Below are 24,818 nucleotides of genomic sequence, written 5' to 3' on the forward strand. Positions count from 1 at the left end.
CCTGCAACATTGTTTTTCTGGCTCCTTCCAGCAACTGCAACATTTGCCCGGCTGTGCTTCCTCTGATGGCAGCAAGTCTTCATTCTGCATGAGAAGAAAGAAGGAAAATTCCTTGGAGTGAAGGAGTCACTTAGCTGCATCCGCAGGCACCAACTGCAACAACGACAGGCTGCGTGGATCTCCTCTCCTCTTGAGCTGCGTGGATCCTGAATCAGGGGTGGTAGTCTGGAGTGGTCTCCTTGGTCATCTCTACCAGCTGTCCAACTTTGGAGTCGGTAGGTCCTTGCCTTACCATGCAGGACGGTACCCCCATGCACTGCGTCTCTTGCAGTTACCAAGGCCTGTTGTTTTCTCCTCCAAGGGATCTTCAGGCTCCATGTGGCCCCAGCCCCCAGCACTCTTCTCTGTGAAGCACAGCCCTCAACGCGCTTCGCCTGCGACGTAGGACCTCTCTCCAGGTGTGCTGCGTGGGCCTCTCTGCAGCTCCTGGGCCCCTTGCCTGTAGGTCTTCTGTGGGGGTTGCCTCTCCTTCTCCAGACTCTCTGCCTTGCTGATGGTCACCTGGGACTCCCCTCCATGGGTTGAGTCCCCCTGGACCTTGCTGGTCCCCGGCAGCTCCACTTTTGACCTACTGCGGCATTTGTCTTTGCCAAGGCTTGCTGGTGGGTTTTCCACACCACAGACTGACTGCAATTCTTCATTCGGCGTGGGACATCGACTGCATCAGCTAGGAACTCTTCATCTGCTCCAGTGCTGCATTGCTGACCGTCTTCTCCCCCCGTCCACCAACTCCTGCATCCACAGATGGGCGGGTAGTGGCTCCTGTCACAACCTGACACTCCTACGTAAACTGGATTTGGTCCCCTTATTTCCCAGGTCTTCCTCTTCCAGGATCCACCTCTAGTTTTTTGCAGTCTTGCCTGCGTTTTGCAATATCCTTCTCTGAAGTCCTTTTGGTGGGTTGGGGAAAAACCAGTAACTTACCTCTTTTCTCATGGTCGCTGGGGGGCATTCTGGTACTTACATTTGGGGTTTCCCAGTTCCCGCAGCTCTCCTCTACTGATTACACTTCCTTGCATGGGGACCCGGCTTTCGCATTCCACTTTTTAAGTATATGGTCTGGTCCCCTCTAGGCCTTCAGTGTTGCCTATTGCTTTTCACTGTTTTCTATTGCTTTTTATGCCAATTTCTGATTGCTACTGTACATATAACAGTGTGCTATTTACATCCTATTGGAGTATTGCCTATCTAGTTTTTTAGTGTTTGTGGTACTGTAATAAGGAACCTTTAATTTCGTAACACACATTTCTTTCATATGTGTAAGTGTTGTGGGACTACAGTGGTATTGCATGATCTTTGCATGTGTCGTAAATAAGTCTTGGCTGCTCATCCACAGCTACAGACACTGTCTACACTTCACTAATAAGGGGATACCTGGACCTGGTATAAGGTGATAATACCATAGGTACTCACCACACACCAGGCCAGCTTCCTACATCAGAGAGCCCGCTCCTTTTTTGTCACCTGCAATTTATAAATGATAACTGAATATAGAACAGTGAGCAATGAACTCAAAGAGCTGCATGCAAACATCAAGGTATAGATTAGAGCGTCATGATTTCCCCCCACTTTTTGATTAACTTAATGTTGCAAAACAAGTTAATTTGAGCGCAAATCAATTCTTAATATTAAAGAGAGCCCCCAACCATGGTGTTATGTTTTTAATTCAGAGTTTGCGCTTCTCCAGATAAAGCACTCTGAAACTATACCTGCTACCAGTATGGATGACCTGTGACACCTACACCTTGTACTCCTCTGTCTTATGTAACATTTCATATACAATGATTCACACATATATGATGATTGTCTCTGCGTACTGTCTGTGTGATGTAAAGTGCTTTGACACCCTAGACTGGTATGAGGGCTGAATGATGGAACAACACATGCGTATATCATGCATGCCTTAACATTGCGGTCTCAACAACGACCGCGTCTTTACTACTCATGCCTTTACAACAAATTGCTGTAAAAGAATGTTTGGTAAAGGAACATGCGTGGTAAATTCTCCTAGCCCTGCCCCCTTACACCTGATACCATACTCCACCCCTCCAAGCACTTATAACTGCCCCTGCCCTGAGCCCTAATCCCCCTGCCATGAGCCCTAAAAGTAACCCTGCCCTGTCCTTAAAACTACCCAGCCCCCAGTCTGAACCCTAAAACCTACCCTGAACTGTCCTAAAAACTACCTTGACGCCTCTGCCCCCCTGAACCCTAAAACCTACTCCGCTCTGTCCTAAATACTACATGACCCCCACCCTGTTCCCTAAAACCTACCCCACCAAGTTAGCCCCATATCTGTGGTAATGGCAGCGTGGTCAATGCATTGCGTTGCATTGATTGCCTTGTAAGGGATATTTCCCGGTATGAGTGGTGCTATAAAACGAATGAAATGCATCTGAGAGAGAGTTGTGATGGATTGTAGTGAGGGAATCCGTGGCGGAGGTGGTCACTGGGGGGCGCCATCAAACAATGTCGCACAGGGCACCACCAGCATTAAGGCCGGCCCTGTTAGACAGCACAGCAGTTCACAGGAAGGCGGCAGCACAGGGACTGCCACTTGACAATCAGACAAGGACCTAGCAGCAATCATAGGCCTTACTGACCTTCACAGGCAGGCGGGGGGCCAGAGACTGACACAGCCTGACTAGAAAGAAAGCTCCTAACAGGCAGCACAGTGCATTGCAGGCAGCACAGGAATCGACAGGAAGCACTGCGCCCAGCAGGCAGTACATGCCTCTTAGGACTTCACACAGGCAAACAGCAGCACAGAACTTGTCGCTGCCTAATAGGCAGCCAGGGGCCCAGCAGACAGGGAATTGATGGCCGCACAGGACTCGACTGGAGGCAACCGCCTCCTCCCAACGCCCCCCCCCCCCCCTCCCCCCCCCGGCAACCCTTCTGGGTGCAAACTTTGTGCAGAGGGCCTACCTCAGGGTTGTCCCTGTCCCCCCCAGAAATTTTGTGTCTCCTACGCCCCTGGGTGGTACTCCTATCGACTGCCGGAGCCCGTGATTTGAAGCCACCGAATGTGTGGGTGATGAGCTGGCACTAGGGCTCTCGCCTCAAGAAGCGCGCACGTGAATGCGGAGCACGCCATTCCAGGCCTCTGGAGGTCGGGGACTAAAGGGCATTGATGCTGTCCTGCTGGATAAATAAGCCATTGGACACTAACCGAAACTCTGCTGACCAATCAGGGCGGGGCACTCTGGAGGCGGCAAAAAGAGTCACACAGCTCATGCCATGTGGCTGCGGTGACTCGGGCGAGTGTTTGTGCATGCGCTTTGTAAGGGGTTGAAAGGGATGGAAGCAACAGTGGCAAAGTGTAGGCCGTTATCTTCTGCACGCAGGTCACCAGCACTCAAATTGCCCCAACTGCATCAAGGTATTTGAATAGTTTCGAAGCGACCACCCTAAGTAACAGTTTGGTTGCCCATCAACAGTCTTTGATGGGTTTTTGCACAATGCAAGTTTTAAACCTTGCCCATCCATCTACACTCAGGCTGTCGTTACGCATGTTTCTTGCTCTGGAAAAGAAACGTGAAGATGCCATATTCAGACCCAGGTTATCAGACGAGTCCTTTGTTTCCTGGCCTCACTGAACTGAATTTTTGCCAATTTGAGTTAACACACACCACAACCTCAATTGTCCAATGGTACTCAAATAAAAGATGTTATCACAAAACTCAAGGGTACTCATGTCAACAGCTTAAGAATGAAGAAATGCTAAGTGGCTATTGCATGGACTCGAACACGAATCCATAATATTGTGCGCATATCTGTGCAGGAGGTCTTACTAACTTTCTGTGGCAATTCTCATTGATTTCTCTGTCGTGTCTTCATTTTGCAAAGTTTTTACATGATTTCTGTATGTTCTTGCTCTTTTCTTCTTTAACCTCTAGCATCATACTCCTAAGTACCATGCAGAGGAATTGTTGGTGCTATAATAAATGCAAATAAAGACAATGTCTGCTAGAAGGCAGCAAGGCCACCCTTGCAGCAGGGGGCAGTTTTGGGGTGCTGCAACATGTAGTGGTCTGCAGATTATTTCCCATAAACCCATCAGTTGCTGTCTACTCGGGCTCTGAGAGACACGTTAGACAGACATGAAGGGAGAGTTTAGACATTGGAGGCAGCGGATACAGAGTGTCTGAGGTACAAGAGACCAGGTGTTTGTGCGGGGTGAGGAGTAAACGGGCCCCCTCCCGTCGCACATTTGTTTGACATAGCAGGGGAACACAAACCACATGCACAGAATAGACTCAATTCCACTTCAAAGTTGCATGGATGTAAAAGTAGAGACCAGACAAGGGTGGCACTCTTAGCACGGGTAGGGCCAAGGCAAGGTTCACCCCAGGGGCACTCAACTACTGATAGGCTTACTATGTGGCAATTCCCTGAAACAGTGAGGGCTATTAAAATTCTTCTACTCTGCACCAGTGCACTACAACTTGTATTTCCTCAGTAGATTTAATTTCTAAAGAAATATCAATAAAGAAAGAAATCTGGGAGGCACTCAGCATTGTTATCAAGTTTGTTATGAAGTTCTGTGGTTATACTGAATAAGCAGCTACCTGCGTTATTAGCATGTGAAATCTATGTATTGGTCATAACCACCCTTTTATTCTCACCACCAACCGACAGGAACAGCAACAAGCTGCCGGAAACGCCGACGTCCAAGAGGGTCCCAGTCCGAAAAACAGGATCAGAAGCAGCCACCAGCCAGAGCACACCACTGGGATCAACAATATCTGCCCAGGATCACAGGTTGCCGACGCGGTGACAGGAACACCACAGGACACCGGGAAACAGGTGAGGAAAAAACGGGGACAGGTGCAGTTGAACACACAACTGCGGGCCCCGCACGCAACCAGCCGCCACAAACGGAAAGAAGGACGAGCCTTCTTGGGGGGGGGGGGGGGGGGGGGGGGGGGGGGGGGGCTCTTAAATAGCTCCCAATGTTGAGGGGGGCTTTACCCATTGCTTTATAAAAACTTCTTGCTTTCTCAAATTTTCTTGAAAATACACCATTTGCCCACTCTTTTTTCAACATCTTCTTGGGGGAGACACCCCCGAACTTCCCTTTTGCCAGTTGGGCTCATACGCTATGGTCGCTCGCCACAGGGCACTTTCCCCAAACTTTTACAACCCACCACTTTAAAATGCCACATGCTGCCATTGCTCCCAGGCCCTTGGTACATTTTTAGGCCATATACCAGAGACTTACACACTTTGTTAAATGAGCCAATCAGGAATAGGCCAATTTAACCATGATGAATGGTGGGGTGTTGGGGGGCGGGGGACGCCAGTGGCACATTTCTACTGATTAGCAGGGTTAAAGTGCAAAGAGTTCTAAAGCCAGCAAACGTGTAGGGTCCATCAGAAAGTTGAAAAATCCAGGGCAACCAAGCAGAAAAGGCAGATTTCCTACACTTTCCAAGAAAGTAACTAAAAATGGAGGACCCTAATTTCCACATACCAGTAATGCTGGATTTCCAGGGGTATTAACCCCTCGCCCCTTTAGTTACCTGGGGTCCTTTAAATTCTGCAGGTGTAGAATTACTGGGCATTGTAAGTGGAAGGAGCCTTAAATAGGCCTGGAGACACTGCTGAAAACTACAGATGAAAATTAATAGATCCGTGGTGTTACTGCAGGTCTCATCGTTTTAGTGGGGGTGAAAAGCTGCTATTGTCAGCCCCGGTGTAATAAGGCGACGAAAAATATACATCCTTTGTTGTCCACAACAACAAAAAACCTGTAAAAGTCTATTGCGCCTCAACACGTTGCAGAGAAGCTGGCAACACTTATTTTCAGGTATTGGACTGGCATTCATATATGGTTTCCCGTACCAGTTGGAAGCTCTAAATCTCTGTGTGGCCGGACTGTATTATTTATAAAGTGCATCGTACCCCTGGGGATATTGTGATTGTCTTTGCGGGGAGTTCCTGGATGCAGAGCTAGCTAAAAGGGTGTGCTTGCCGTGGGAGGATGGAGGATGCTACACATGGGCAGGTTTGCCTGACGGTTGTAGCCTGAATTCATGCTAGATAAACAAACAGCATACACCAGCATATTCAACGATGTGAGATAAATTGCCCCACAAAACTGTCGGCCGCTTCTCTCAACCCTGCATCGATTGGAAACTCGCTTACACACCACACAATACAAATAAACTTCGAGGAAATTAGAACATATTGCATTTGCTGAATTATTTTTTCATTGAACCCCTTTGCACTTCAAATAACTGAAAAGAATGGTGCGAAACGCTCGCGCTGGAATGTATGCCAATGCGTCAAAATGTTCACAAATATTTCCAACAGCGTGGGTACACAGTACTTTAAAAGGAAATATACGACTGCTGGTACTCACTAGCCAGAGTACCTGTTTGCCCCTGAGAAATGCAGGTACTCCCCGTTTCAAATTAAAGAAATGCAGGTTTTCTCATGCCTATTTAAAGCACGGTGTGTATGTACATACATGTGCCCCCCCCCCCCCTCTCAAAGTGGTCAGGCATGTTGTGCGTCTGTTTTTGCCGGTTCTTGGAGATCTTAACATGGAATATGCGGGGGATTTTTTTTTGGGGGGGGGGGGGGTGGCATCTGAAAGAGAGTTGGGCTGTTTGTTGCCTTTGTGTGAAGGTTATTTATTTGTCTTTTTGCCAGTTCGTAGCGGTGCTGTGATTTCTAGATTCGGTGCCTGCACAGCGTGAACTTAAGCAAGGGATCACTGAAAGACACAATGTACCACATGTTGGTGCCACATCCTGTGCTTCCCAACGGAGACTGGTAAACCAAAGCATAGGTGGTTTTATCTGTGCAGTGAGCACCCGAACATCTAATATATATCTATCTATAGACAGAGCTCTCACGCACACAATTCAAAACCCAGATACCTGCACTAGGTGTTACTTTTCAAACGGTTGCATATTGGTAATCGGGTGCAATGTGTGCATTCCTCTCAATGTTGAAGCATATCGGAGCAAATACCTGAAACGTAAACAAAGGGATTACATTATACATACCGCCATTATAGGTGTGTATGTGATTTTTTATTTTTACTCTAGAGGTTCTGATGAGTTACATGAGCTGGTTCCATGTGAGAAGGGTGTATGAGAATAACGACAGAAACACACCATCTCCACACTCCAGTTAACCAAGGTATTTTTATCCATCTGTGCTTTGTAAAGTGCCCTTAGGTGGTCTGCAAAAGTGCTTGTGTGTGTGATCATTGATATCGAACTAGTTCCAATCATGAACTAAACCGCTGACAGTTCTCTGACAGAGGTTAACATTCAAAAGCCGAAGGTAACATCAGAATCGGTGTGTTCATGCGAGTTATGGAATCCAGATATTTTGCTTACAAAGGTAGTTCCATAGCACGGGGTCTTGAGACGTGCCTTCACCCACCCAATAAATATTGCCTCGTTTGGGAATGATAAACCTGTTGGCGGGCAGGGGCTTGAAGGCTCAGTCTGGTGTTTATTTATAAATCTTTTTAACCCCTTCGCTGCCAGGCCTTTTCCCCCTCAGCTGCCAAGCCTTTTTATTGGCTGTTTGGGGCAGTTTGCCCTTAAGCACTCATAACATTTTGTCCACATAAGCTACCCACGCCAAGTTTCTGTCCTTTTTTTCCCAACATCCTAGGGATTCTAGAGGTACCCAGACTTTGTGGGTTCCCCTGAAGGAGACAAAGAAATTAACCAAAATACAGCAAAAAATTCGTTTTCTCTAAAAAAATAAAAAAAAATAAAAGGGAAAGTGCTGCAGAAAAAGGCTTGTGTTTTTTCCCCTGAAAATGGCATCAACAAAGGGTTTGCGGTGCTAAAATCACCATCTTCCCAGCTTTCAGGATCAGGCAGACTTGAATCAGAAAACCCAATTTTTCAACACAATTGTGGCATTTTACTGAGACAAACCCCATTTGTACTATTTTTGGTGCTTTCAGCGTCCTTCCAGTTAGTGACAGAAATGGGTGTGAAACCAATGCTGGATCCCAGAAAGCTAAACATTTCTGAACAGAAGACAAAATTCTGAATTCGGCAAGGGGTAATTTGTGTAGACCCTACAAGGGTTTCCTACAGAAAATAACACCTGAAATAAAGAAATATTGAAATTGAGGTGAAATAAACAGCCATCTTTATCAACGTTTTACTATGTAACTTTTTTCTGCGATGTCAGATTTTTAAAAGTAATATACCGATAGGTCTGCTGGACTCATCTGGTTGCAGGGATATATGGGACTTTCGGGTTCATCAAGAACCCTAGGAACCCAGAACCAATAAATGAGCTGCACCTTTAAATGGGTTTTAATTCTATACCGGGTATACAGTAATTTATTTGCTGAAATTTAAAAAATGAAAAATAGGAATCAAGAAAAACTTTATATTTCCAAAATGGGCAGAAGATAAGGTGTTGAGGAGCAGTGGTTATTTGAACATCTCTGAATTCCGGGGTGCCCATACTAGCATGTGAATTAAAGGGCATTTCTCAAATAGACTTATTTTTTACACAGTCTTACATTTGGAAGGAAAAAATGTGGAGAAAGACAAGAGGCAAAAACACTTGTTTTGCTATTCTGTGTTCCCCCAAGTCTCCCGATAAAAATGGTACCTCACTTCGTGGGTAGGCCTAATGCTTGTGACAGTAAACGTAACATGGACACATCACATTTTTACATTGAAATCTGATGTGTTTTTTGCAAAGTGCCTAGCTGTAGATTTTGGCCTCTAGCTCAGCCGGCACCTAGGGATACCTACCAAACCTGCGCATTTTAAAAAACTAGAGATCTAGGGGAATCCACGATAAGATGACTTGCTGGGCTCTCACCAGGTTCTGTTACCGAGAATCTTTTGCACACCTCAAAATTTGGCCCAAAAAACACTTTTTCCTCACATTTTGGTGACAGAACGTTTGGAATCTGAGAGGAGCCACAAATTTCCTTCCACACAGCGTTCCCCCAAGTCTCCCAATAAAAATGGTACCTCACTTGTGTGGGTAGGCCTAGTGCCTGTGAAAGGAAATGACCCAAAACCCTGGATTAATCAAAATGATCAAATACCAAACTACCTGTTTTTGCGGCAGGGGCACCTGCGTTTTTGGTTCTGGGCTCAGCAGCCATACAGGGAAACCTACCAAACCCAGACAGTTCTGAAAACTACACACCGAGGGAGTCCAGGGAGTTGTGACTTGCGTGGATTCCCCAGTGTCTTCCTACCCAGATTCCTCAGCAAAGCTCAAATTTAGCTAAAAAAATAAATAAATTAAAAAAAACACATTTTCCCCACATTTCTGTGTGGTATCACCACACTGGGACAAATTTCGTGCCACCCAACGTTCCCCTCAGTCTCCTGGTAAAAATGGTACCTCACTTCAGAATTTTTATTGGTATAGATGAGAATGCTGGGTGTTAGGAATTTTGTGGATTCCTGAAGATTCCAGAAGGTTCCATCACAAAAATGGAGGGAAAATGTGTGATTTCCAGCAAAGTTGGAGGTTTGCAGGGCATTGTGGGTAAGAAAATGGTGCGGGGTGCATGTGAAGCACACCACCCTGGACTCACCCAGATGTTTAGTTTTCAGATGTGTCTAGGTCTTGTGGATTGTTCTACATGGCAGCGTTCCAAAGTACAAAAAGTGCAGCCCTCACTATTCCAAGTGGGACGATTTTGAGAATTATCCAAGCTCTCATGGCCCAAATGTAAAACCAAAACAATCAAATGTCCTCTTGCTTGCCGTGGGATAAGATGTTTTAGTGTGCGGGGGGGGGGGGGAAGCTGAAAGACTGTTACCCCCTTCAGTTGGGGTGGGGGCATAACCAGGCCCATACTGGTTGGTAGCCACCACCCACTATTTTCTTTTCTTTTTTTGAATTCCCTGGCATGTAGTAGACCTTCTCCCCCCTCCCCCCCGGGTGTGGATCAGGGGTACTTGCCCTATCTGCCCACTGGTGGGCAGAACAACTTTGACCCCATTTATTTGGGGTGGGGGTATGGCCATAGCCACACCCTCTTATCTTGAAAAAAAAAATAATAATCTTCCCTGGTCTAGGGTGGGCTTTTTGCCCCCCTTGGGGGCAGATGGGTCGTCCAGAAATAGGCCGAACAGCCCCCAAGGGGGGCAGATATGGCCAACAGTAATGTGCCCCCATTGGGAGCGACCCTTGCCCAAGGGGCTGCCCCCAAACAAAGCACACACATACACCAATCCCTGGTGCCTAGTGGTTTCTGCCCCCATGGGGGGGAGGGGGCAGAGAAGGCCTAAAATAAATTTGCCCCCCAGGGGAACGACCCTTGCCTAAGGGGTCGTTCCCCTTATGTGAAATTGCGTGCTGATGTCATCAGATCCCACGGGGGAGCAGAGGTGGAAGGGGAAGCGATTCCCTTTCCATCCCTGCAGTGGGGGCACAGAGGCGAGGCTCATGAGCCGGTCCCAGGACATAACGGTTACGTCCTTGGTGCCTCAGCGCCGCAGCCAAGGACGTAACCGTTACGTCCTTGGCTGTGAAAGGGTTAAAGCAAAAATCAAAAATACCAAATCACTTCCTAGGTAACATCTGTTGGATTGTTACTTTTCTTCGGCTTGTACCAGGATTATTCTGTGAAGCTCAAGAGGTCATCACATCTGTAGTAGTAAGTCTCCATTTGAGAAATCTCCTCTGCAGTCCTGTGTCCAAAACTGGATACAGCATCTGCAAAACTAAACCCCAGTTCTGTAAGCCGCCTCTAGATACTTGTTTGGAGCATCATCGGGTGGGGGTTGAGAACAAAACTATTATTAGAGGGGCCCATGATCTAGGCCAGTCCCATTGAAGTATGCTGAATTTATGAAGTGTAATTTACCGCTACAAACAATACTCCGTACAGCCTGCACGTTGTTTGCCTTCCGTTTGGAGCTGCAACCTACAAGGCAAAAGTTCTTATTTTCACTTCCAGCTGGGTTCAAATCAGAAGGCTCACTTAAAGGGCCACCAACCCTCCTTTTGTTGGAGGCCTGGAGTCTCATCATGGCTGGGACCTTGTTTGTAACCTAAGACCTCAATGCCAAATGCCAGGAAAGTCACCAACCTTGTTGTCACTACACAAGAGAAATTATTATTTGGAGGCAAGTATTTGATTCTGATCAACCCCTAGATATGCATGTACAGTGAGAAAGCCAGATGTATCTTAAGTAACTATTTGAACATCACCAATTTTTTTTATTTCTTTTATAGTGGTACTTACCCATTGTAGAGTATCAAAGTGCTCTACACAATACACACTCACGTAACAGAGACAATGAATCATACAAGTCTGTAAATCAATGTCCAATAATGTTACACAAGACAATGATTGGTTACAAGCTGTGGAGTAACATTTCATCCTTACTGGTAGGCACTATGGGCCATATGTACGAAAGCTTTTTCCAATAGACACAGAATGGGTAAAATCCTTTCGTACATCTGGCCCTATGTTACTTGGTTATGAGAAACCCAATGTCAGGGTTCAAAACTTAACGCGGCGGTTGAAGTTGTCTGTATTAAGACTTTAATTACTACCCAAAGAAATCCTTTAGGCAACCTTAGAATAACAAAAGATGGAGTAAAGAATAAGGTTCTAAACCTATGCCCTGTAATTTGCACGCAGCTCCTTGTTGCCGATTCGTAGCACACCGTGCTATATTTGAAGGATTGTAACTTATGAACTGCATGTACCCAAAGGATCTCTGGAACAGGAACTGTAACCAGCTCAGCTATTTACATAAAATACATATCTGTGATCTGTATGTCAAACGCTGTGCTTTGCAACAGCCCCAGTAACCCTCTTTGCTACGTTATAATGGTTAAACCTGTGACCAGGAAAAACACAGCTCTCTAGCAATTATCTTACCACTACTTTCCCCTCTAAAAAGGTCTACGCATCAGGTGCCTTAATCACGTAAAATAGTTTAAATTGCAAACTTTTCAATACCAATTATGCAAGCACAAACAAATTTACCATCACATTTGTCTTTACCACAATTTCTTTACGTCGGCGTCTACAAATAATCTGTACAAATTGAGCATGTGAGACTCTGCTTTTCATGACTTCGCCCCTGGTGGCCCCCCCTTCCCCACCCCGCATACCTTTTTTAATGCCACACCTTGGCACCCAATTTATAAAAACCCAAGAGTATTTCTTTTTTTAATTTCCAGCACTGTGCGTGCAGTACTTTGTCAGTCTGAAATTCTGTGACATGCATTGGAGACACATTTTGTGTATGGTGTCCAGTTCTAGAAGGCCCGCCTGAAGCACATATCTTGTTTTGAGGGGCGCATAGAGATGCCACCTGGACAACTTTTTAGGAGCATTACCAGTATTTTAATGTCACTGCCGATACAAAAATGAGAAAAATCACATCTCCAAAAGCCAGTATTCTTTCCATCTATCAGTACATACCTTAGACACTAAATATAAGAATAAATCACTTTAAAAAACTGTTTTAGAGCCGCCTCAAAGAACCTTAACTGAAAATTTAAGAACACAAACACACAGACACGTTAAAAGACATGAATAGAGACAGCTTTCCATAAAATACTATGTATGTACCTTTTCGAGGACCTTGCATTGTCCTAAAATATGAACAAATGGTTAGTATTTTTCTCTCGAAAAAGTGGCAACCGAAGGGGCACACCCCGATTTTCTGAGCCGGTTATGACGTAGCCAAGCAGCAGAACTACTACAGATGCAACACAGCCCCAGGATGGACCACCAAGTGGTGCAGAACTGAAAATATAAGTACGGTGAAGAGATACTCAGAAATCTAAACACGTATGCAGTTGGGAGGGAAGGAGAGGGGCTATATGAAACAGGCATTCACGGTAATAAGAGCGTACACAGAGTACAAGAGGTGGCCTTGTTCGAGAACTGACGTGCTGGTGAATAGGAATCTGAGCTCAGGAAAATCAGGAAGGGCGGTATCATGAATAGTTACTCTGGTTCTGCAAAGGATTGAGGTGCAGGGCCGAGCGCCTGGCTTTTCTTTTCCCTTGCAATAAGGTGCATATGAATAGCTCACGCTTTTTCCATGTTAGAGCATGATTTTCAGAAGCACACCTCGGTAAGAAATAGAACATACACCTGCTCAGTGTCTGAAAATCATGCTCTAACTTGGAGAAATTCTGATCTATATTTACATCCTTTAGAGTATACCAACCTACAAATATAGGCAATGGGCTCTTGAATGGGCCAGCGCACCTATTCATGAAACGACCTGAAATGAGTGCAATGTGTTTTTGCCAGTTTAAAAATAAATAAATAAATAAAAAAAACACTGATGGGACAAAGGTAACTAACTCCCTGCTGCAATGGGGATAAAACAAATCAAAGAAGGTGCGAGACAGAGGCTGGGAAAACAGGCGAGAAAACGGAGACTCTATGGGGCCTTTTTAGCAGAAGTAAGCAGCAGGAGAATGGGACAGGCAGAATCCTAACTACTGTTTGTTTCCATCCAGTGCTGGAAGGTAGGGGAGCCCACTGGATCCCGGTTCCAGCAGCTATTTTTGGCCTTGATCTAGTATCCGCACAACCTGGAGAAATGTGAAAAACTTGTCCTGATGTAAGTTTCCTACACCAGGGTACAATTCTGCAACACCCACGCATTCTCTGATTTCAGTTTGTTCAGAGCAGCAACCTGTAGGTGGAGAGGGCTGTCTTATTTTAACTTCCAGTTGGGCCCAAAATTTACGGCTGATATAAATGGTCATCACTCCTTCTTTTATTGAAGCACCATCCTGACCGGGAGCCATCTTAAGCTGAATACTTAGATGCCAATGTAATGGAAGGACACAAAGGCTAACAGTTTGTTCTCACTTCCCAAGTACTTGAGAGAAACTACTGGAGGCAGGTTTTTAACTTTGATAAACACTCCTATGAAAAATATGTGCAAGTATTGCAAGAATTCTAGATATATCTGTTTGTTTTTACACAAATAATGATCTAAATTGCACCTAGTGTTTTTTTTTTGTATAGAGCTATTTATCCCAGAGTAGGGTGTCAGAGTGATTTACATCACACACAGACACAATATATCACAAAAGTGTGTAAATCAAAGTACAGGAAATGGTATATAAGACATTGAGGGTTAGAAGGTGTAGGAATCCCATATCGTCCATACTTGTACACATCATATGTTAAAAGTGACCGAGAAAGGAAATAGTCCCAGGTACCACATTAGGTGGACCCTTTAGCAAATCAGATAGGTAAAAAGTGGCACATATTTGCAAATCAGGGCAGTTTTTTTTTAAACTTGTAAAGACAAGCTGAATATGTTTTGGAAGACATGGAAGAATATGTGTTGTGCCTGCTGCAGGCACTGTTCGTGGTAATATCAGAGAAATCAACAGAAAAAACTGCCCACCAGACCACAAAAAACTACCCACAAACTAGCCAAAAAACAGCCCATACACTGATCTATCAGAACAGCCCCTCGGGAACTGCCATATTGCCCAGCAGGCCAATACAATCCTGGCATGAATGGTCAGAGAAACACTATATCTGGATATAAAAATAGACATAGTGATTGTCTGTACTTGCAAGACTTTAATACTCCCCAAAGGAACCTTTCTTTGCAATTTTGGAATAAGAACAGGTTAAGAAAAAAAAAACAATAAGGTATCTAAACCCACGACATACAGTGTGCATGCAGCTCCTTGATGCCAGTAAATAGTTCACTGTGCAATATTAGAGGGTTTGCAACTTATGAACTGGAAGTAACAAAACGATCTTGTTGTCAAAAGCAGGAGCCCACTTACATATACTTATAAAATTTGGATCTGCATGTTACACAGTTTGCTTTGCAGAAGCCACATAAAAAAAAAAAAAAAAAAAGAGTTCTCTTACTGCCATTATAATACATCAGAATTGCTGGGCACCCAAATATATCTGCAGCAGAATCCTTAAATTTAGTGAAGTAAACTAGAATAGATTTCCTGTCACATTTGTACTTGTTGCCAATCTCTTTGCAGCAGGCCTTTAAAAAAAAAAAAAATACACAAGCTGACTGTCAGAACCTGCTGTTCAAGCTCAGCCCCTCTTGTCTCTACCCCCCTTCCTCTGCCACACCTTCACCCCCAATTGCTTGGTTCCCGGAATAAATGTTTTCCAATTCCAGGAATGGCCCCATCTATGCAAGAGTTGCGGTTATGCATGACATGGGGCAATCCACAGAATATTCCACGTAGGTGCTTGCCTGGCAACCAGACGGTACAACAAGCCCACATGAACCTTGCAAATTTAACAGAAGGTGGATTTACCACCTCAGAAACATCTTCTGATAAGGATGGGTGATTCCTACACAATCCTCCCAGTTACCATGCCTGACAAGTGAATGAGACATGAAGGACCCTCCTTCTGCACTGCACAAGGACTTCCCAGATGAGGTACACAGAACAAGTTTAGGTGAATGTGAACCCAAGCGTTGTCATTCTCTCACATTACCAGCAAATGTCCCAAAGTGTAATGCCGTTAATCAGACAATTGACCAAGGGGTGCCAGAGGAAGCAGCATAGTTTTTTTTATCCCTAGTACATGATGTAATGCTGTTGCCAAATAAAACACCAACAAAATGGTCCTTCTCGTCTCCTCCAAGTAGACAAGCTTGAAGGCTAGTTAGGTGTTGAGACCCTGGACGCGAAACATCCAGCAAAATGCAACTCAAAAGCAAAAGGGTGTGACCATTTCTGTTAGCAACTGCAGTGTGCTGTGGGGTCTTGGAGTCCAGGCTAAAAGTCTGCACATATGTAGTGATGTACTTTGTGTACCTGTACCCGTTGGGTCTCAGCAAACTATTTTTTCTACTATACAACTTTCTAAGCAGGAAACAAGTGATGGGACGAAAAGAAGCAGCTCGTCATCACCAACCTCTGCCAACAGTGTCTTCGGAAACTCTTTTTGTAGTACTGGGAGTACCCGCCTCGCAAAGGCCCCGCTAAAACCAGCAGGCATATGTTCTTAACTACAAGTAAAAACAAAAACCATTCCGGTCTCTCGCTCCTCTTTCCATCCGAATTAGCTCCTCGCCGAACCGCATTCCAGACACGCCATTGGGAAGCTTGTACCAACTTGTATCGACCTGCACGACGCTCATCAGATATGTAACGTGACTGAAAGGAGGCTCCCGAGGAGCTCAACACCCCCGGAAGCACAAAAGGTACTTAGACTCCCTCGGACCACGGCTGTCTTTCTTTTTTAGTCTTAAAACGTGAATCATGTTTCACTAACTTTTAGGATTCGGGGCCAACACTATTTGCCCTGCTCCAGTGCTTTACGTGATCCCATCTGTTTTTTAGGGTCTCGCACATTAAGCTATTTCGGTAGTCTCAAGTTTTCCCAAAAATCCAACACAAAATTCACAATAAAAATATATACCTACATACTGGGCTTTCAGTCAGCCCTGTTGCTCTAAGAAAAGTCAACAGACCAATAATGTTCGCAAGTTTTCAAGCCTGACAGAAATTTGTGATCAAATTGTGAAATTGCTTTTTTAATCTCGATTTGTCTGCTCTGTTTTCTCGCTCCTCCTTGTTCCCCTCTCACATTCCTCTTGTTCAAGAACTCTCACATTTTCGTTTTATTTCTTTATCCCAAAGTCAAACACCCTGGGTGATTGACAAAAGAAAAAAAAGAAAAAAAAGCATTTTGCTTCCTCCCACCACCTCCGACAGGATGGTACAATGAGAAACCCTACTTCATCCGCTGGCTGCCTTACTCTCCGAGTAACCGTATTTTGTCTGATCACATGCACTGCTGCCTCAAAACGGGAGCACTTCAGTGTCCAGGCTGGTGTGTCTGCACTTCTGGGCCACTAACCAACAGGCTAGCAAACAGGCGATACCTACTGGCTTTGCCAATGTCTATGTAAGTCTGATCGGCAGAATGGGGCGCTGTGCAGCATGCTAAAACTAATATTAAAGAAGCATTTGCAATGCAATGGGTCTCGCGTTCGCTCATGTTAGAGCTGATCGCGTTGTAAACTCCTAACCCGACTTTTCATCTATCGGCAAAAGTGCTTTTATGTACGTAACCCGAAAAAGTGAAATTAACTGTGTAAAGCACTGGACTTCTGCCAAGCGATCGCGCTAGTAAAATAGAGAAAAAAAGTAGTCCACGAGCCAGACAGAAAACAGCGAGCCTCGCAAGTTTTCTGTACTTGGTCGATGCGCTTGAGGAGGGCTAGCCACCGGAAAAGGCATGACGTGACCATGCCTTCGACTAATGAAAGCAAGCGGATTTTAATAGTCAAGCCCACGAACCAATGGTTAACACTGACGTGATGTCGACAGGGCTCCGAACCCTTTTCTAATAACTAAAGCGTCTCACTGCCATACGCATCCGCGAGCGCATGCAACGCAGGCTCGACCCTAAAAACAGACTGAATCATAGGACTTTTGTTTTTTTATTTCAAACAAGCACAGACAAGGCAACAAAAAGGGAGGGAAGGAGGAAGCGAATGAATCCGGTGGAGGGAGAGTAATGGTAAGATGGGATAGGGGAACACATGGACAGCAGAGGGTGGGGGCAGGAGGGGCTGTGGACAAGCACAACTGCAATGGAGAGTGGGCAAAGGGATGCAGACAAGCATACTGACCACTGCGAGATGATCAGGTGGTGCTACAAACCAGCTCACACACAGCGAAGAGTTGTGCAAGGAACTGGTGCAATTAGAGGGTCAATCCGGGGTGGGCGGGAGGAGTACACGGAGAATACAGCTGAAAAACACAGGCACTCTTGTAGAGTGCTTAAACAAAAAGAAATAAGTAGCGATTGAAAACGCAAGTAATGGAATGACACAGTAATGTATCCGTGCTTCAAGGAAGCGACAAACACATAAAAAGAGGAAGGAGGCCTAAGGAAGTTTATGAATAAGAAGCATGCAGATGAGAATGAAGCCAACCAAACAGTAAGCAATAGGCTACCTCTAAGCACCCTTTAAGGTAACAAAGGTCTTGTAAGAGACAGCACATGCACTAGCTTAATCATGACGTAAAAATGCGCTGCTGAGGAGCCGAATGTCAAGTAAAAGGAAAACAAGAATGAAAGATATCATTTGACTAAATACCTCCTCACGCAACTCAAAAAAAGGCATCCCTGCTGCCAAAGACTGCCACACCTGATTCTTGAAAAGGAAAACATTAGGACCAAAGCCCTTTTCAAAACTTTGTGCCTGTACAACAATCGAGTGTCTGATCCCCCAGCACCATCCCATAGAACAATCTGTGTGATAAAAATGTTCTTCGTGTAGCAAAGTTGTCACGATGACAAACACTAACATTTTGGGAGATCTACTGAAGATAACAAAATGGCTAATAACAGCTGGACCACACCAACATCCCATGTGCATCTCTTCGCTCTCGGTATCATTCAGAAAATATGTCCGGGTATCACTGAAGCCTCCTACCACCAAACACCACTCACCCCCCACGTAAGCTTGAATTAAAACCTTAAATGCACTTCACTTTGGGATTAGGGGTCATAAAACCCCGGCTGTATTTTTTATTGACAAAAATAGTGTTAATCATAATCAAAATTATATGCTGTAACCACAATCATGTTCACAAAGTATTTACAGAGTTCAAGGGATGCCTAGCCTTAACAGAGTACGCTACTACATCCACAATCCTGTCACTGACTAAAAACCGTTCATTCCTGCGTACCCAATGTTGGTGGCTGTGAATGAGATCATGACTGTTTTCCCATACTCTACCCCCCCTTACTCTACAAATCCCTGGGGTAGTATCTCCATCAGGGTGTTCTCATACCTCCAAACTGGATTGCTGTGGATGGGGCACGGCTGCCCACTAGGATACCTGCTTCGGGTGCCCCAGCCACCTTGAAACTCCACCCCGCCTCCCAAGGGCCAGTGCTCGCTTAAGACATTCTGCGCATGCGCAAGTGGTTGGCCCTAGGGGCCAGATGCCAGAGACTGCTCGCAACCCCCCGCGCCCCTGTGTGTCGTCCACACTTCCCAGCCAGCACCCCTTGGAGTGTCCAATCAGTTTGTCACCTAATTTTGTAATAAAAAAGGTACCCATTTATATTCTCAGTCATGATCTCACCCCGCCCACCATCGTACCCACAATACGACAAACTAACAAACTATAACTGTCCATTCATCACAAATCCAGTCACCTGAAAAACAAATCGTTAGCATGTAGACCACAATTGGTTATTTAGTACATTCAAATCTAACTGTAAGAAAAGGAACTAATTCAGTAGAGACTGATGCCCAACAATGGGGGGAGGCGGGTGGGTAATTCTTGTTGCGGCCAGTGGGGCCCCCTGGTCCAATCGGCGAGCGCGAGAAAGACGCGCTTGTCAACCGTGGCCGCCTTATAAGGCTGGCCGCATGACATCATCCCTGTGCGCGACCCCGGAAGCACAAAGAGTGCTTCCAAGGCTGCCAAACAGTGCTTCCGGGGCCCCTCTGCAGCCAATCAGCTGTGTTTTCATTGCGGTTGGGGGCCGGGGAGCCTGCCGCTCCCTGACCCCCACCCCCACGTTCCGGCCCGGCGCCCCAGCCATAAGCCGGGCCCCCCTGATTGGGGTGGCCCTGTGCATTCTCCCCTGTGTTAGTGGAATGTTACAAGACCTTCTTAGCCCGTTGGCCTCGAGCTTTACTGATAAATAACCAACCTGTCTGCTACAAGTCCTTGTCTGCAGCTCGAGTATACACCTAGTGTTGATGGCTTTTAACAACCTTGGCACCAGGATATCATACTTTGATACAGAACACCAAAATGTATACCGTTTCCACTATCCCACCCAAATATGTTTCCAAACTCGAGACCATTGACAGTCTAGTCCTCAAGGCTACTTAGACACTGTACCCTCACTCTAGACCACCACAGAAGATGTTGAAAAGCTCTATTAGACCCACTGTTTCTCCCAGTTGCCAGTGCCTCAGAACAACAAGGTGTTTCTCACACATCCTTAAACTCCGGCATATGTAGCTCTTCTAAAAGACATCTCACCTTAACTTGCAAACACCACTCTTCACCCACTCCTTGATAAAAATAACTGAAAAAAGGGAAGTCGCATAACCTCAGGGTCACCATATCACCATAGACTGCTACACAAGCATGCTTTGTTAACTAGCATTTCTTTCCAGTCCAGCAGATACACAAATGAAGAATATAGAGTGCTAATGGCCGAGTGATGGGTCTGGAATCACCCCAGACAGTGACTGCCCATTCTGACCTGTTGCCCGCAGTGGGTAAAGGGAGAACACAACACTCTGAAGGAATGCGGATCATGGAACTGCTCGCTATTGCTTTTCCTCCATACTAAACAGACAGGTCTCAATACAAGGAGATACCGTCAGTACACCTTTTCTTAATTTAAGTTCTGGGACTCACAGGGTTCAAGTGTAGAACAACTAAATGTTATAATTTACAGTTTTTGGCTCAGACATGGAACCATCAGGTCCCATAATGCAAAACCAAGGGATTGGCATGCAACCATAGCTGAAGAACTCTCGAAATGACAGGCTTTAACTCAAATCATGTCTGTATCATAAAGCGAACATAAGAGGTATACACAACTGAACCTAGGAAAAAATAAATACATAAAAAAGGAGGTGCTCCTCATGTCCAGTGGCAACCCGGAGTGAAAGTGTCGTCATGACCCAACAACAGCAATCCAGGATGTTTCTCCCAAACAATAACCCATATTCAAACGCCATGGGCTACCACCTTGATATGCAATTTAACTTCAAGGCTCACACAACAAAACTGGAGTAGACAGTCTTGATTTAGCCCCTAAAGGTGCAGCTAGCCTGATTACAGACCAGTCTACAACGCAGGATCAAGCGCGTGTAACTATCACAAACACCTGAGTAACACTGAGGGTCAACACATCTTGCTGCTTTTGGAATCTCCACAACACCGCCAGCCATCAGCACTCCACACAGAACCCCATTCCACCTTCATATTCAAAGGACAAAGCAATCAGACTGTACCTCCCGCCCTCGATAGATATCCCTAGGCTCACACAATGCAAACAATACTCCGTGATGAATGTGGCCAGGGCAACTTAGAAATCTATACCTCCCAGACGAGCACCTGATCTCCGAATCCACCAGAAGCATAGGCATAGCAGCCTCCACCCCATCTCCAGATGTTACAAGAAAAATAACTTGCCAACAGCCTTTCTCAAGCTACATCCCAAAGTCTTCAAATAGCTGCCCTACCACTTTGACTTGCCCTTCGCTCTGCAGTTCACGACAAAGCTGGAAACCCAGCCATCTTCGCCATCTTTTTAACTTTACTCTCGTGTAAACACCACTTTGCAAGTCCATACTGTGCCAATAATGAGTACTCAATGAGTTTCACGTATATATATACTCTCCGTCCATTAAATATGAACTCTGTTTTATCAGGAATGTAAACCCTTCACGACATAGAGCCATTGCCCCACTCCCCCTGCCGCATAAGGCACCCCTTATTCCCATTCAATACATTTAATGTAATCTCATAGTGATGTATTATATATCTTGCTGCAACAAACCTATAGTTTCGAGCGCTGTATAAAAAGGGTGTTTTTATTCATTAGTACTAACTCTATTGGCCCCAGTAACATCAATGGCTGTTCTGGCACCGCCGGTTACACACAGTCCTCAGAAGCAGGAGTATTAACTCAATAATTTGTTGCAGTGCGATTCGAACCTGTCATTTGGCGAGACATCTCTGCAACAGACGCACAACCCCGCTGAGCTACCCCGGTGGAATGACACCCCGTGACCCAAAGCTGCACACACTCTGCAGCCCAGCCCTGCTGCCTTTACACTGGGCCACCTTAACATTTTGCAGTGGCAGGAGCTCGGCCTGGGAGAGCTTTGCAAGCTTTTAGCGGCCACTGGTCTGCCGCTGACTCACAGATCCCCACTTCCTCTGCTGTGCGTCAAAGACATAAAAAAGACGTTTCACGTTGACCACATTTCATCACAGTCTAAAAATGCAACTCCTTAACAGGCTGCAGTTCCGCATTTAAAAAATGCGAAGAAATTAGCAATCCAAATATAGGCAACTACGTTTAAATTCGCACACAAACTCGCTACCTTTCATCTTCATATTGAGGGCAACGATAAAACCTTAGACTGAACCTTGGGAGGGCCCACTCAACCTTTCATGCTTCCGAGATTGGTGCAAAAATGAGTATTCATAGGGTGGGGAGTAGGGACTACAAACGCCTCGTGTACGTTTCCGATGGAAAATGTAGCTTGTACGCTGTCCAATTTTTCCTTGGATTGCGTTTCAAGTAAACCCAACAGTTAATTCCTCCCAGAAGGGCAGTTTCCCTCAAGTTATATCACCGAAATGCCACCTAATATTTAGACACCTTAGCTGAACTGGGTTAAAATTGAAAGATAAAATTCAGGGCAAAATGACTGCAACACGTGAAGCGACTTGGCGTGTCAGTCAAGTAAATCGATAGGAATCTGTAGTAGTTTGGACCACAGGGAAAAAAACACCCAAGGCTCGTTCCTACCTCCCTCTCACAACAAATTCTCAATCAAGTATATGCTCTACGCTCATCTGATGGGGATGCACATCTCCCTCTCTCTCCTGGTGGGACTCCCTCTCCCTCTTAGGTGACACACCTGGAAGGGTAGCTCGCCATCAATATGGCGCCTAAGCTGCCTGCAGGGATGACACTTTTCTACCCGTCTTGAAATGGATGGTCTAGCAGCAAGTTCACTCCAAGCAACTGCACTGGGGAAAGGGAAGAGAAGTATGCATGATGATTTCACATACACACTCTGCCTCTCAAATGAGTACGGAGACCCTCGAAGTCTAAACTGTGCCACTAACAGTAAAGAAACAACTGTCCGAAAGCTCCCTCTGACGATCGAGAAAGTAAAAATGTAGGGGACAGATCTTCCGATTAGACATGACTAGGAGGGCTTCCTCAAAAGTAACTCCTTTTCAGACAACTTGACTGTTTCCTCCTTTAGCAATCGATTCGATTGTACGTCTGCAATGATTCATCTACAACTGAAATTAATACCATTTCAGTCGGAGTATAAATTCCATCTTTGCTTCGAGGCCGGCTTTCATTCTCAAATCTTGAGCTCCACTTACTGAAGTGGCTTTCTGTGGCAAAACAGTCTATTTTTTGGATCTCACCATCATTCTACGCGTAGTATATGCTAAGATTATTGAACGTAAACGCAAATGCATTCTTTTTGATGATGACTTTGGTTTTCCTAAATAAGTTGTCATTTTGTCTATATATTAAGTCAGGTAAACTCTCTTTCATGTTAAATGCACACAGTCCCATTGCCTACCGACTCACTACACAAGCATAACACTATGTTGCACATCACAGAAAGGTGGCAAAAATAGCAGATCCGTGAGCAGTTAGAGGTAGGACTCGGCTGTACTGATTCACCCTTTCAACCCCACAGCTAAAAGTCTCATTTCTAAACCCTAGTTGTATTTTGCACATAAACGGCTGGCAAAATTGTCAGATCAGTGAGCTGTCTCCGAATCACACGTTCGAATCCTAATGGGGCAGATGCTCCCTTTCGACACCACAGCTAAAAGACGGACTACAAAAGGCACACGATGTTGAATAGCAACAGAACTGTAGTCGAAAAGTGACAAACAATATCAGATCTGAGGGTTCCTTTTAAATCACAGGAAAACAGATTCTCCCTCTAAACACCCAAGGTGGATAATAAAAACGAGCAACACAGAGGTGTGTGAGCACGTAGCTACATCTTTTATTTCCGACGCTAAAAAAGCTCAGACGATGCAGCAAGTAATATTAAAATACACTATTCTTTCTAAACAAAGCTTCCATCTCTCCGCCGCAATGTGTGCTCTTGGCCAACTCATTTTATGCTCAGCCGTGGCTTTAGAACGTTGACTGCCTAAATCGGTACATATTGGGAAAGGCAAAAATTCTAAATAAAGCGCTTCAAAAACTGCAGATCCGCAGCAGATGGATGGAGCAGAGGGGCTAAAGCAGGAGGAGAGAGGAAAATATGGTGAGAGGAAGGAAGGTGCGAAAGAGATGGCGAGAAAGAAAGAAGGGTCGAAAACAGATGAAAGGAGTTGAAAACAGCCATTTCCTGCCGTTGTACGCTGCATGTTTTTAAAAAAGTGCCTGCTATTTACTTAGAAGAAAACTGGTTCGGAATGTTTGAGAAATGTGGGAGGAAACCGGGTGGTGGCAATCAGATAACAAATGCACAGACACCAGCCTCTGCACTTCCTGCTTCTGCTTTTTTTTTTTTTTTTTTAAAGTAAAGTTGCGAAGCCTTACCAGGCTCGGCATGGTGCCCCGACAGCCCTCTCTGGAGACTTACCCCAGTGCCATTGTCGCAGACGACCACTTTCCTTCCCTGACTGTCCATGCTCTGCCCCTTGGATCAGCGCTGGTGCTTCTACTATGCTGGATGCCTCGCCCCGGTCCTGACAGAGCTGCTTCCTCCCTGCCACAGGAGGAAATCAGGAGGGCGGGGGCGAGGCAGGCAGCTCGAGCCGAGGCTGGACGTAACATCCTGGGCCGGGCTCAGTTGGTAGGGGAAGCAGGAAACGGGGCTAGAAAACGCGGTGCGCGCGTAACAGCAACCAGAGAAATATTACTCCGGAGCTGTTTTTAGCAAATAGGTTTCGAGGCTTTATCAGATCGGAGGGCGGACAAGTAAACAAGACGGGGCGAAGATCGGCTTAGAGAGCAACTAAGAGTAATACTTAGTAGCAAAGCCAGTATGCCTGGCTTGCATTTTGATGCCGTCATAAAA

General features: G+C 45.5%; 1 protein-coding gene across 2 annotated transcripts in view; it reads right to left on the bottom strand.

Moving 5' to 3' along the window:
- LOC138259955 (actin-related protein 2-like) overlaps positions 1-24,542 on the bottom strand; it is a 110,637-nt gene extending 86,095 nt beyond the window's left edge. Inside the window, exon 1 of one of the 2 annotated variants that reach the window (XM_069207961.1) lies at positions 24,381-24,542. In XM_069207961.1, coding sequence (XP_069064062.1) covers positions 24,381-24,428 — 48 coding nt within the window. In that variant the 5' untranslated portion in view covers positions 24,429-24,542. Of the gene's footprint in view, positions 1-6,950; positions 7,046-24,380 lie in introns of those variants that run through there. The other variant, XM_069207962.1, reaches the window with a different exon arrangement.
- Positions 24,543-24,818: the final 276 nt, after the last annotated feature.

This window comes from Pleurodeles waltl, chromosome 9, assembly GCF_031143425.1.
Source record: "Pleurodeles waltl isolate 20211129_DDA chromosome 9, aPleWal1.hap1.20221129, whole genome shotgun sequence".
NCBI classification, from domain to species: Eukaryota; Metazoa; Chordata; class Amphibia; order Caudata; family Salamandridae; genus Pleurodeles; species Pleurodeles waltl.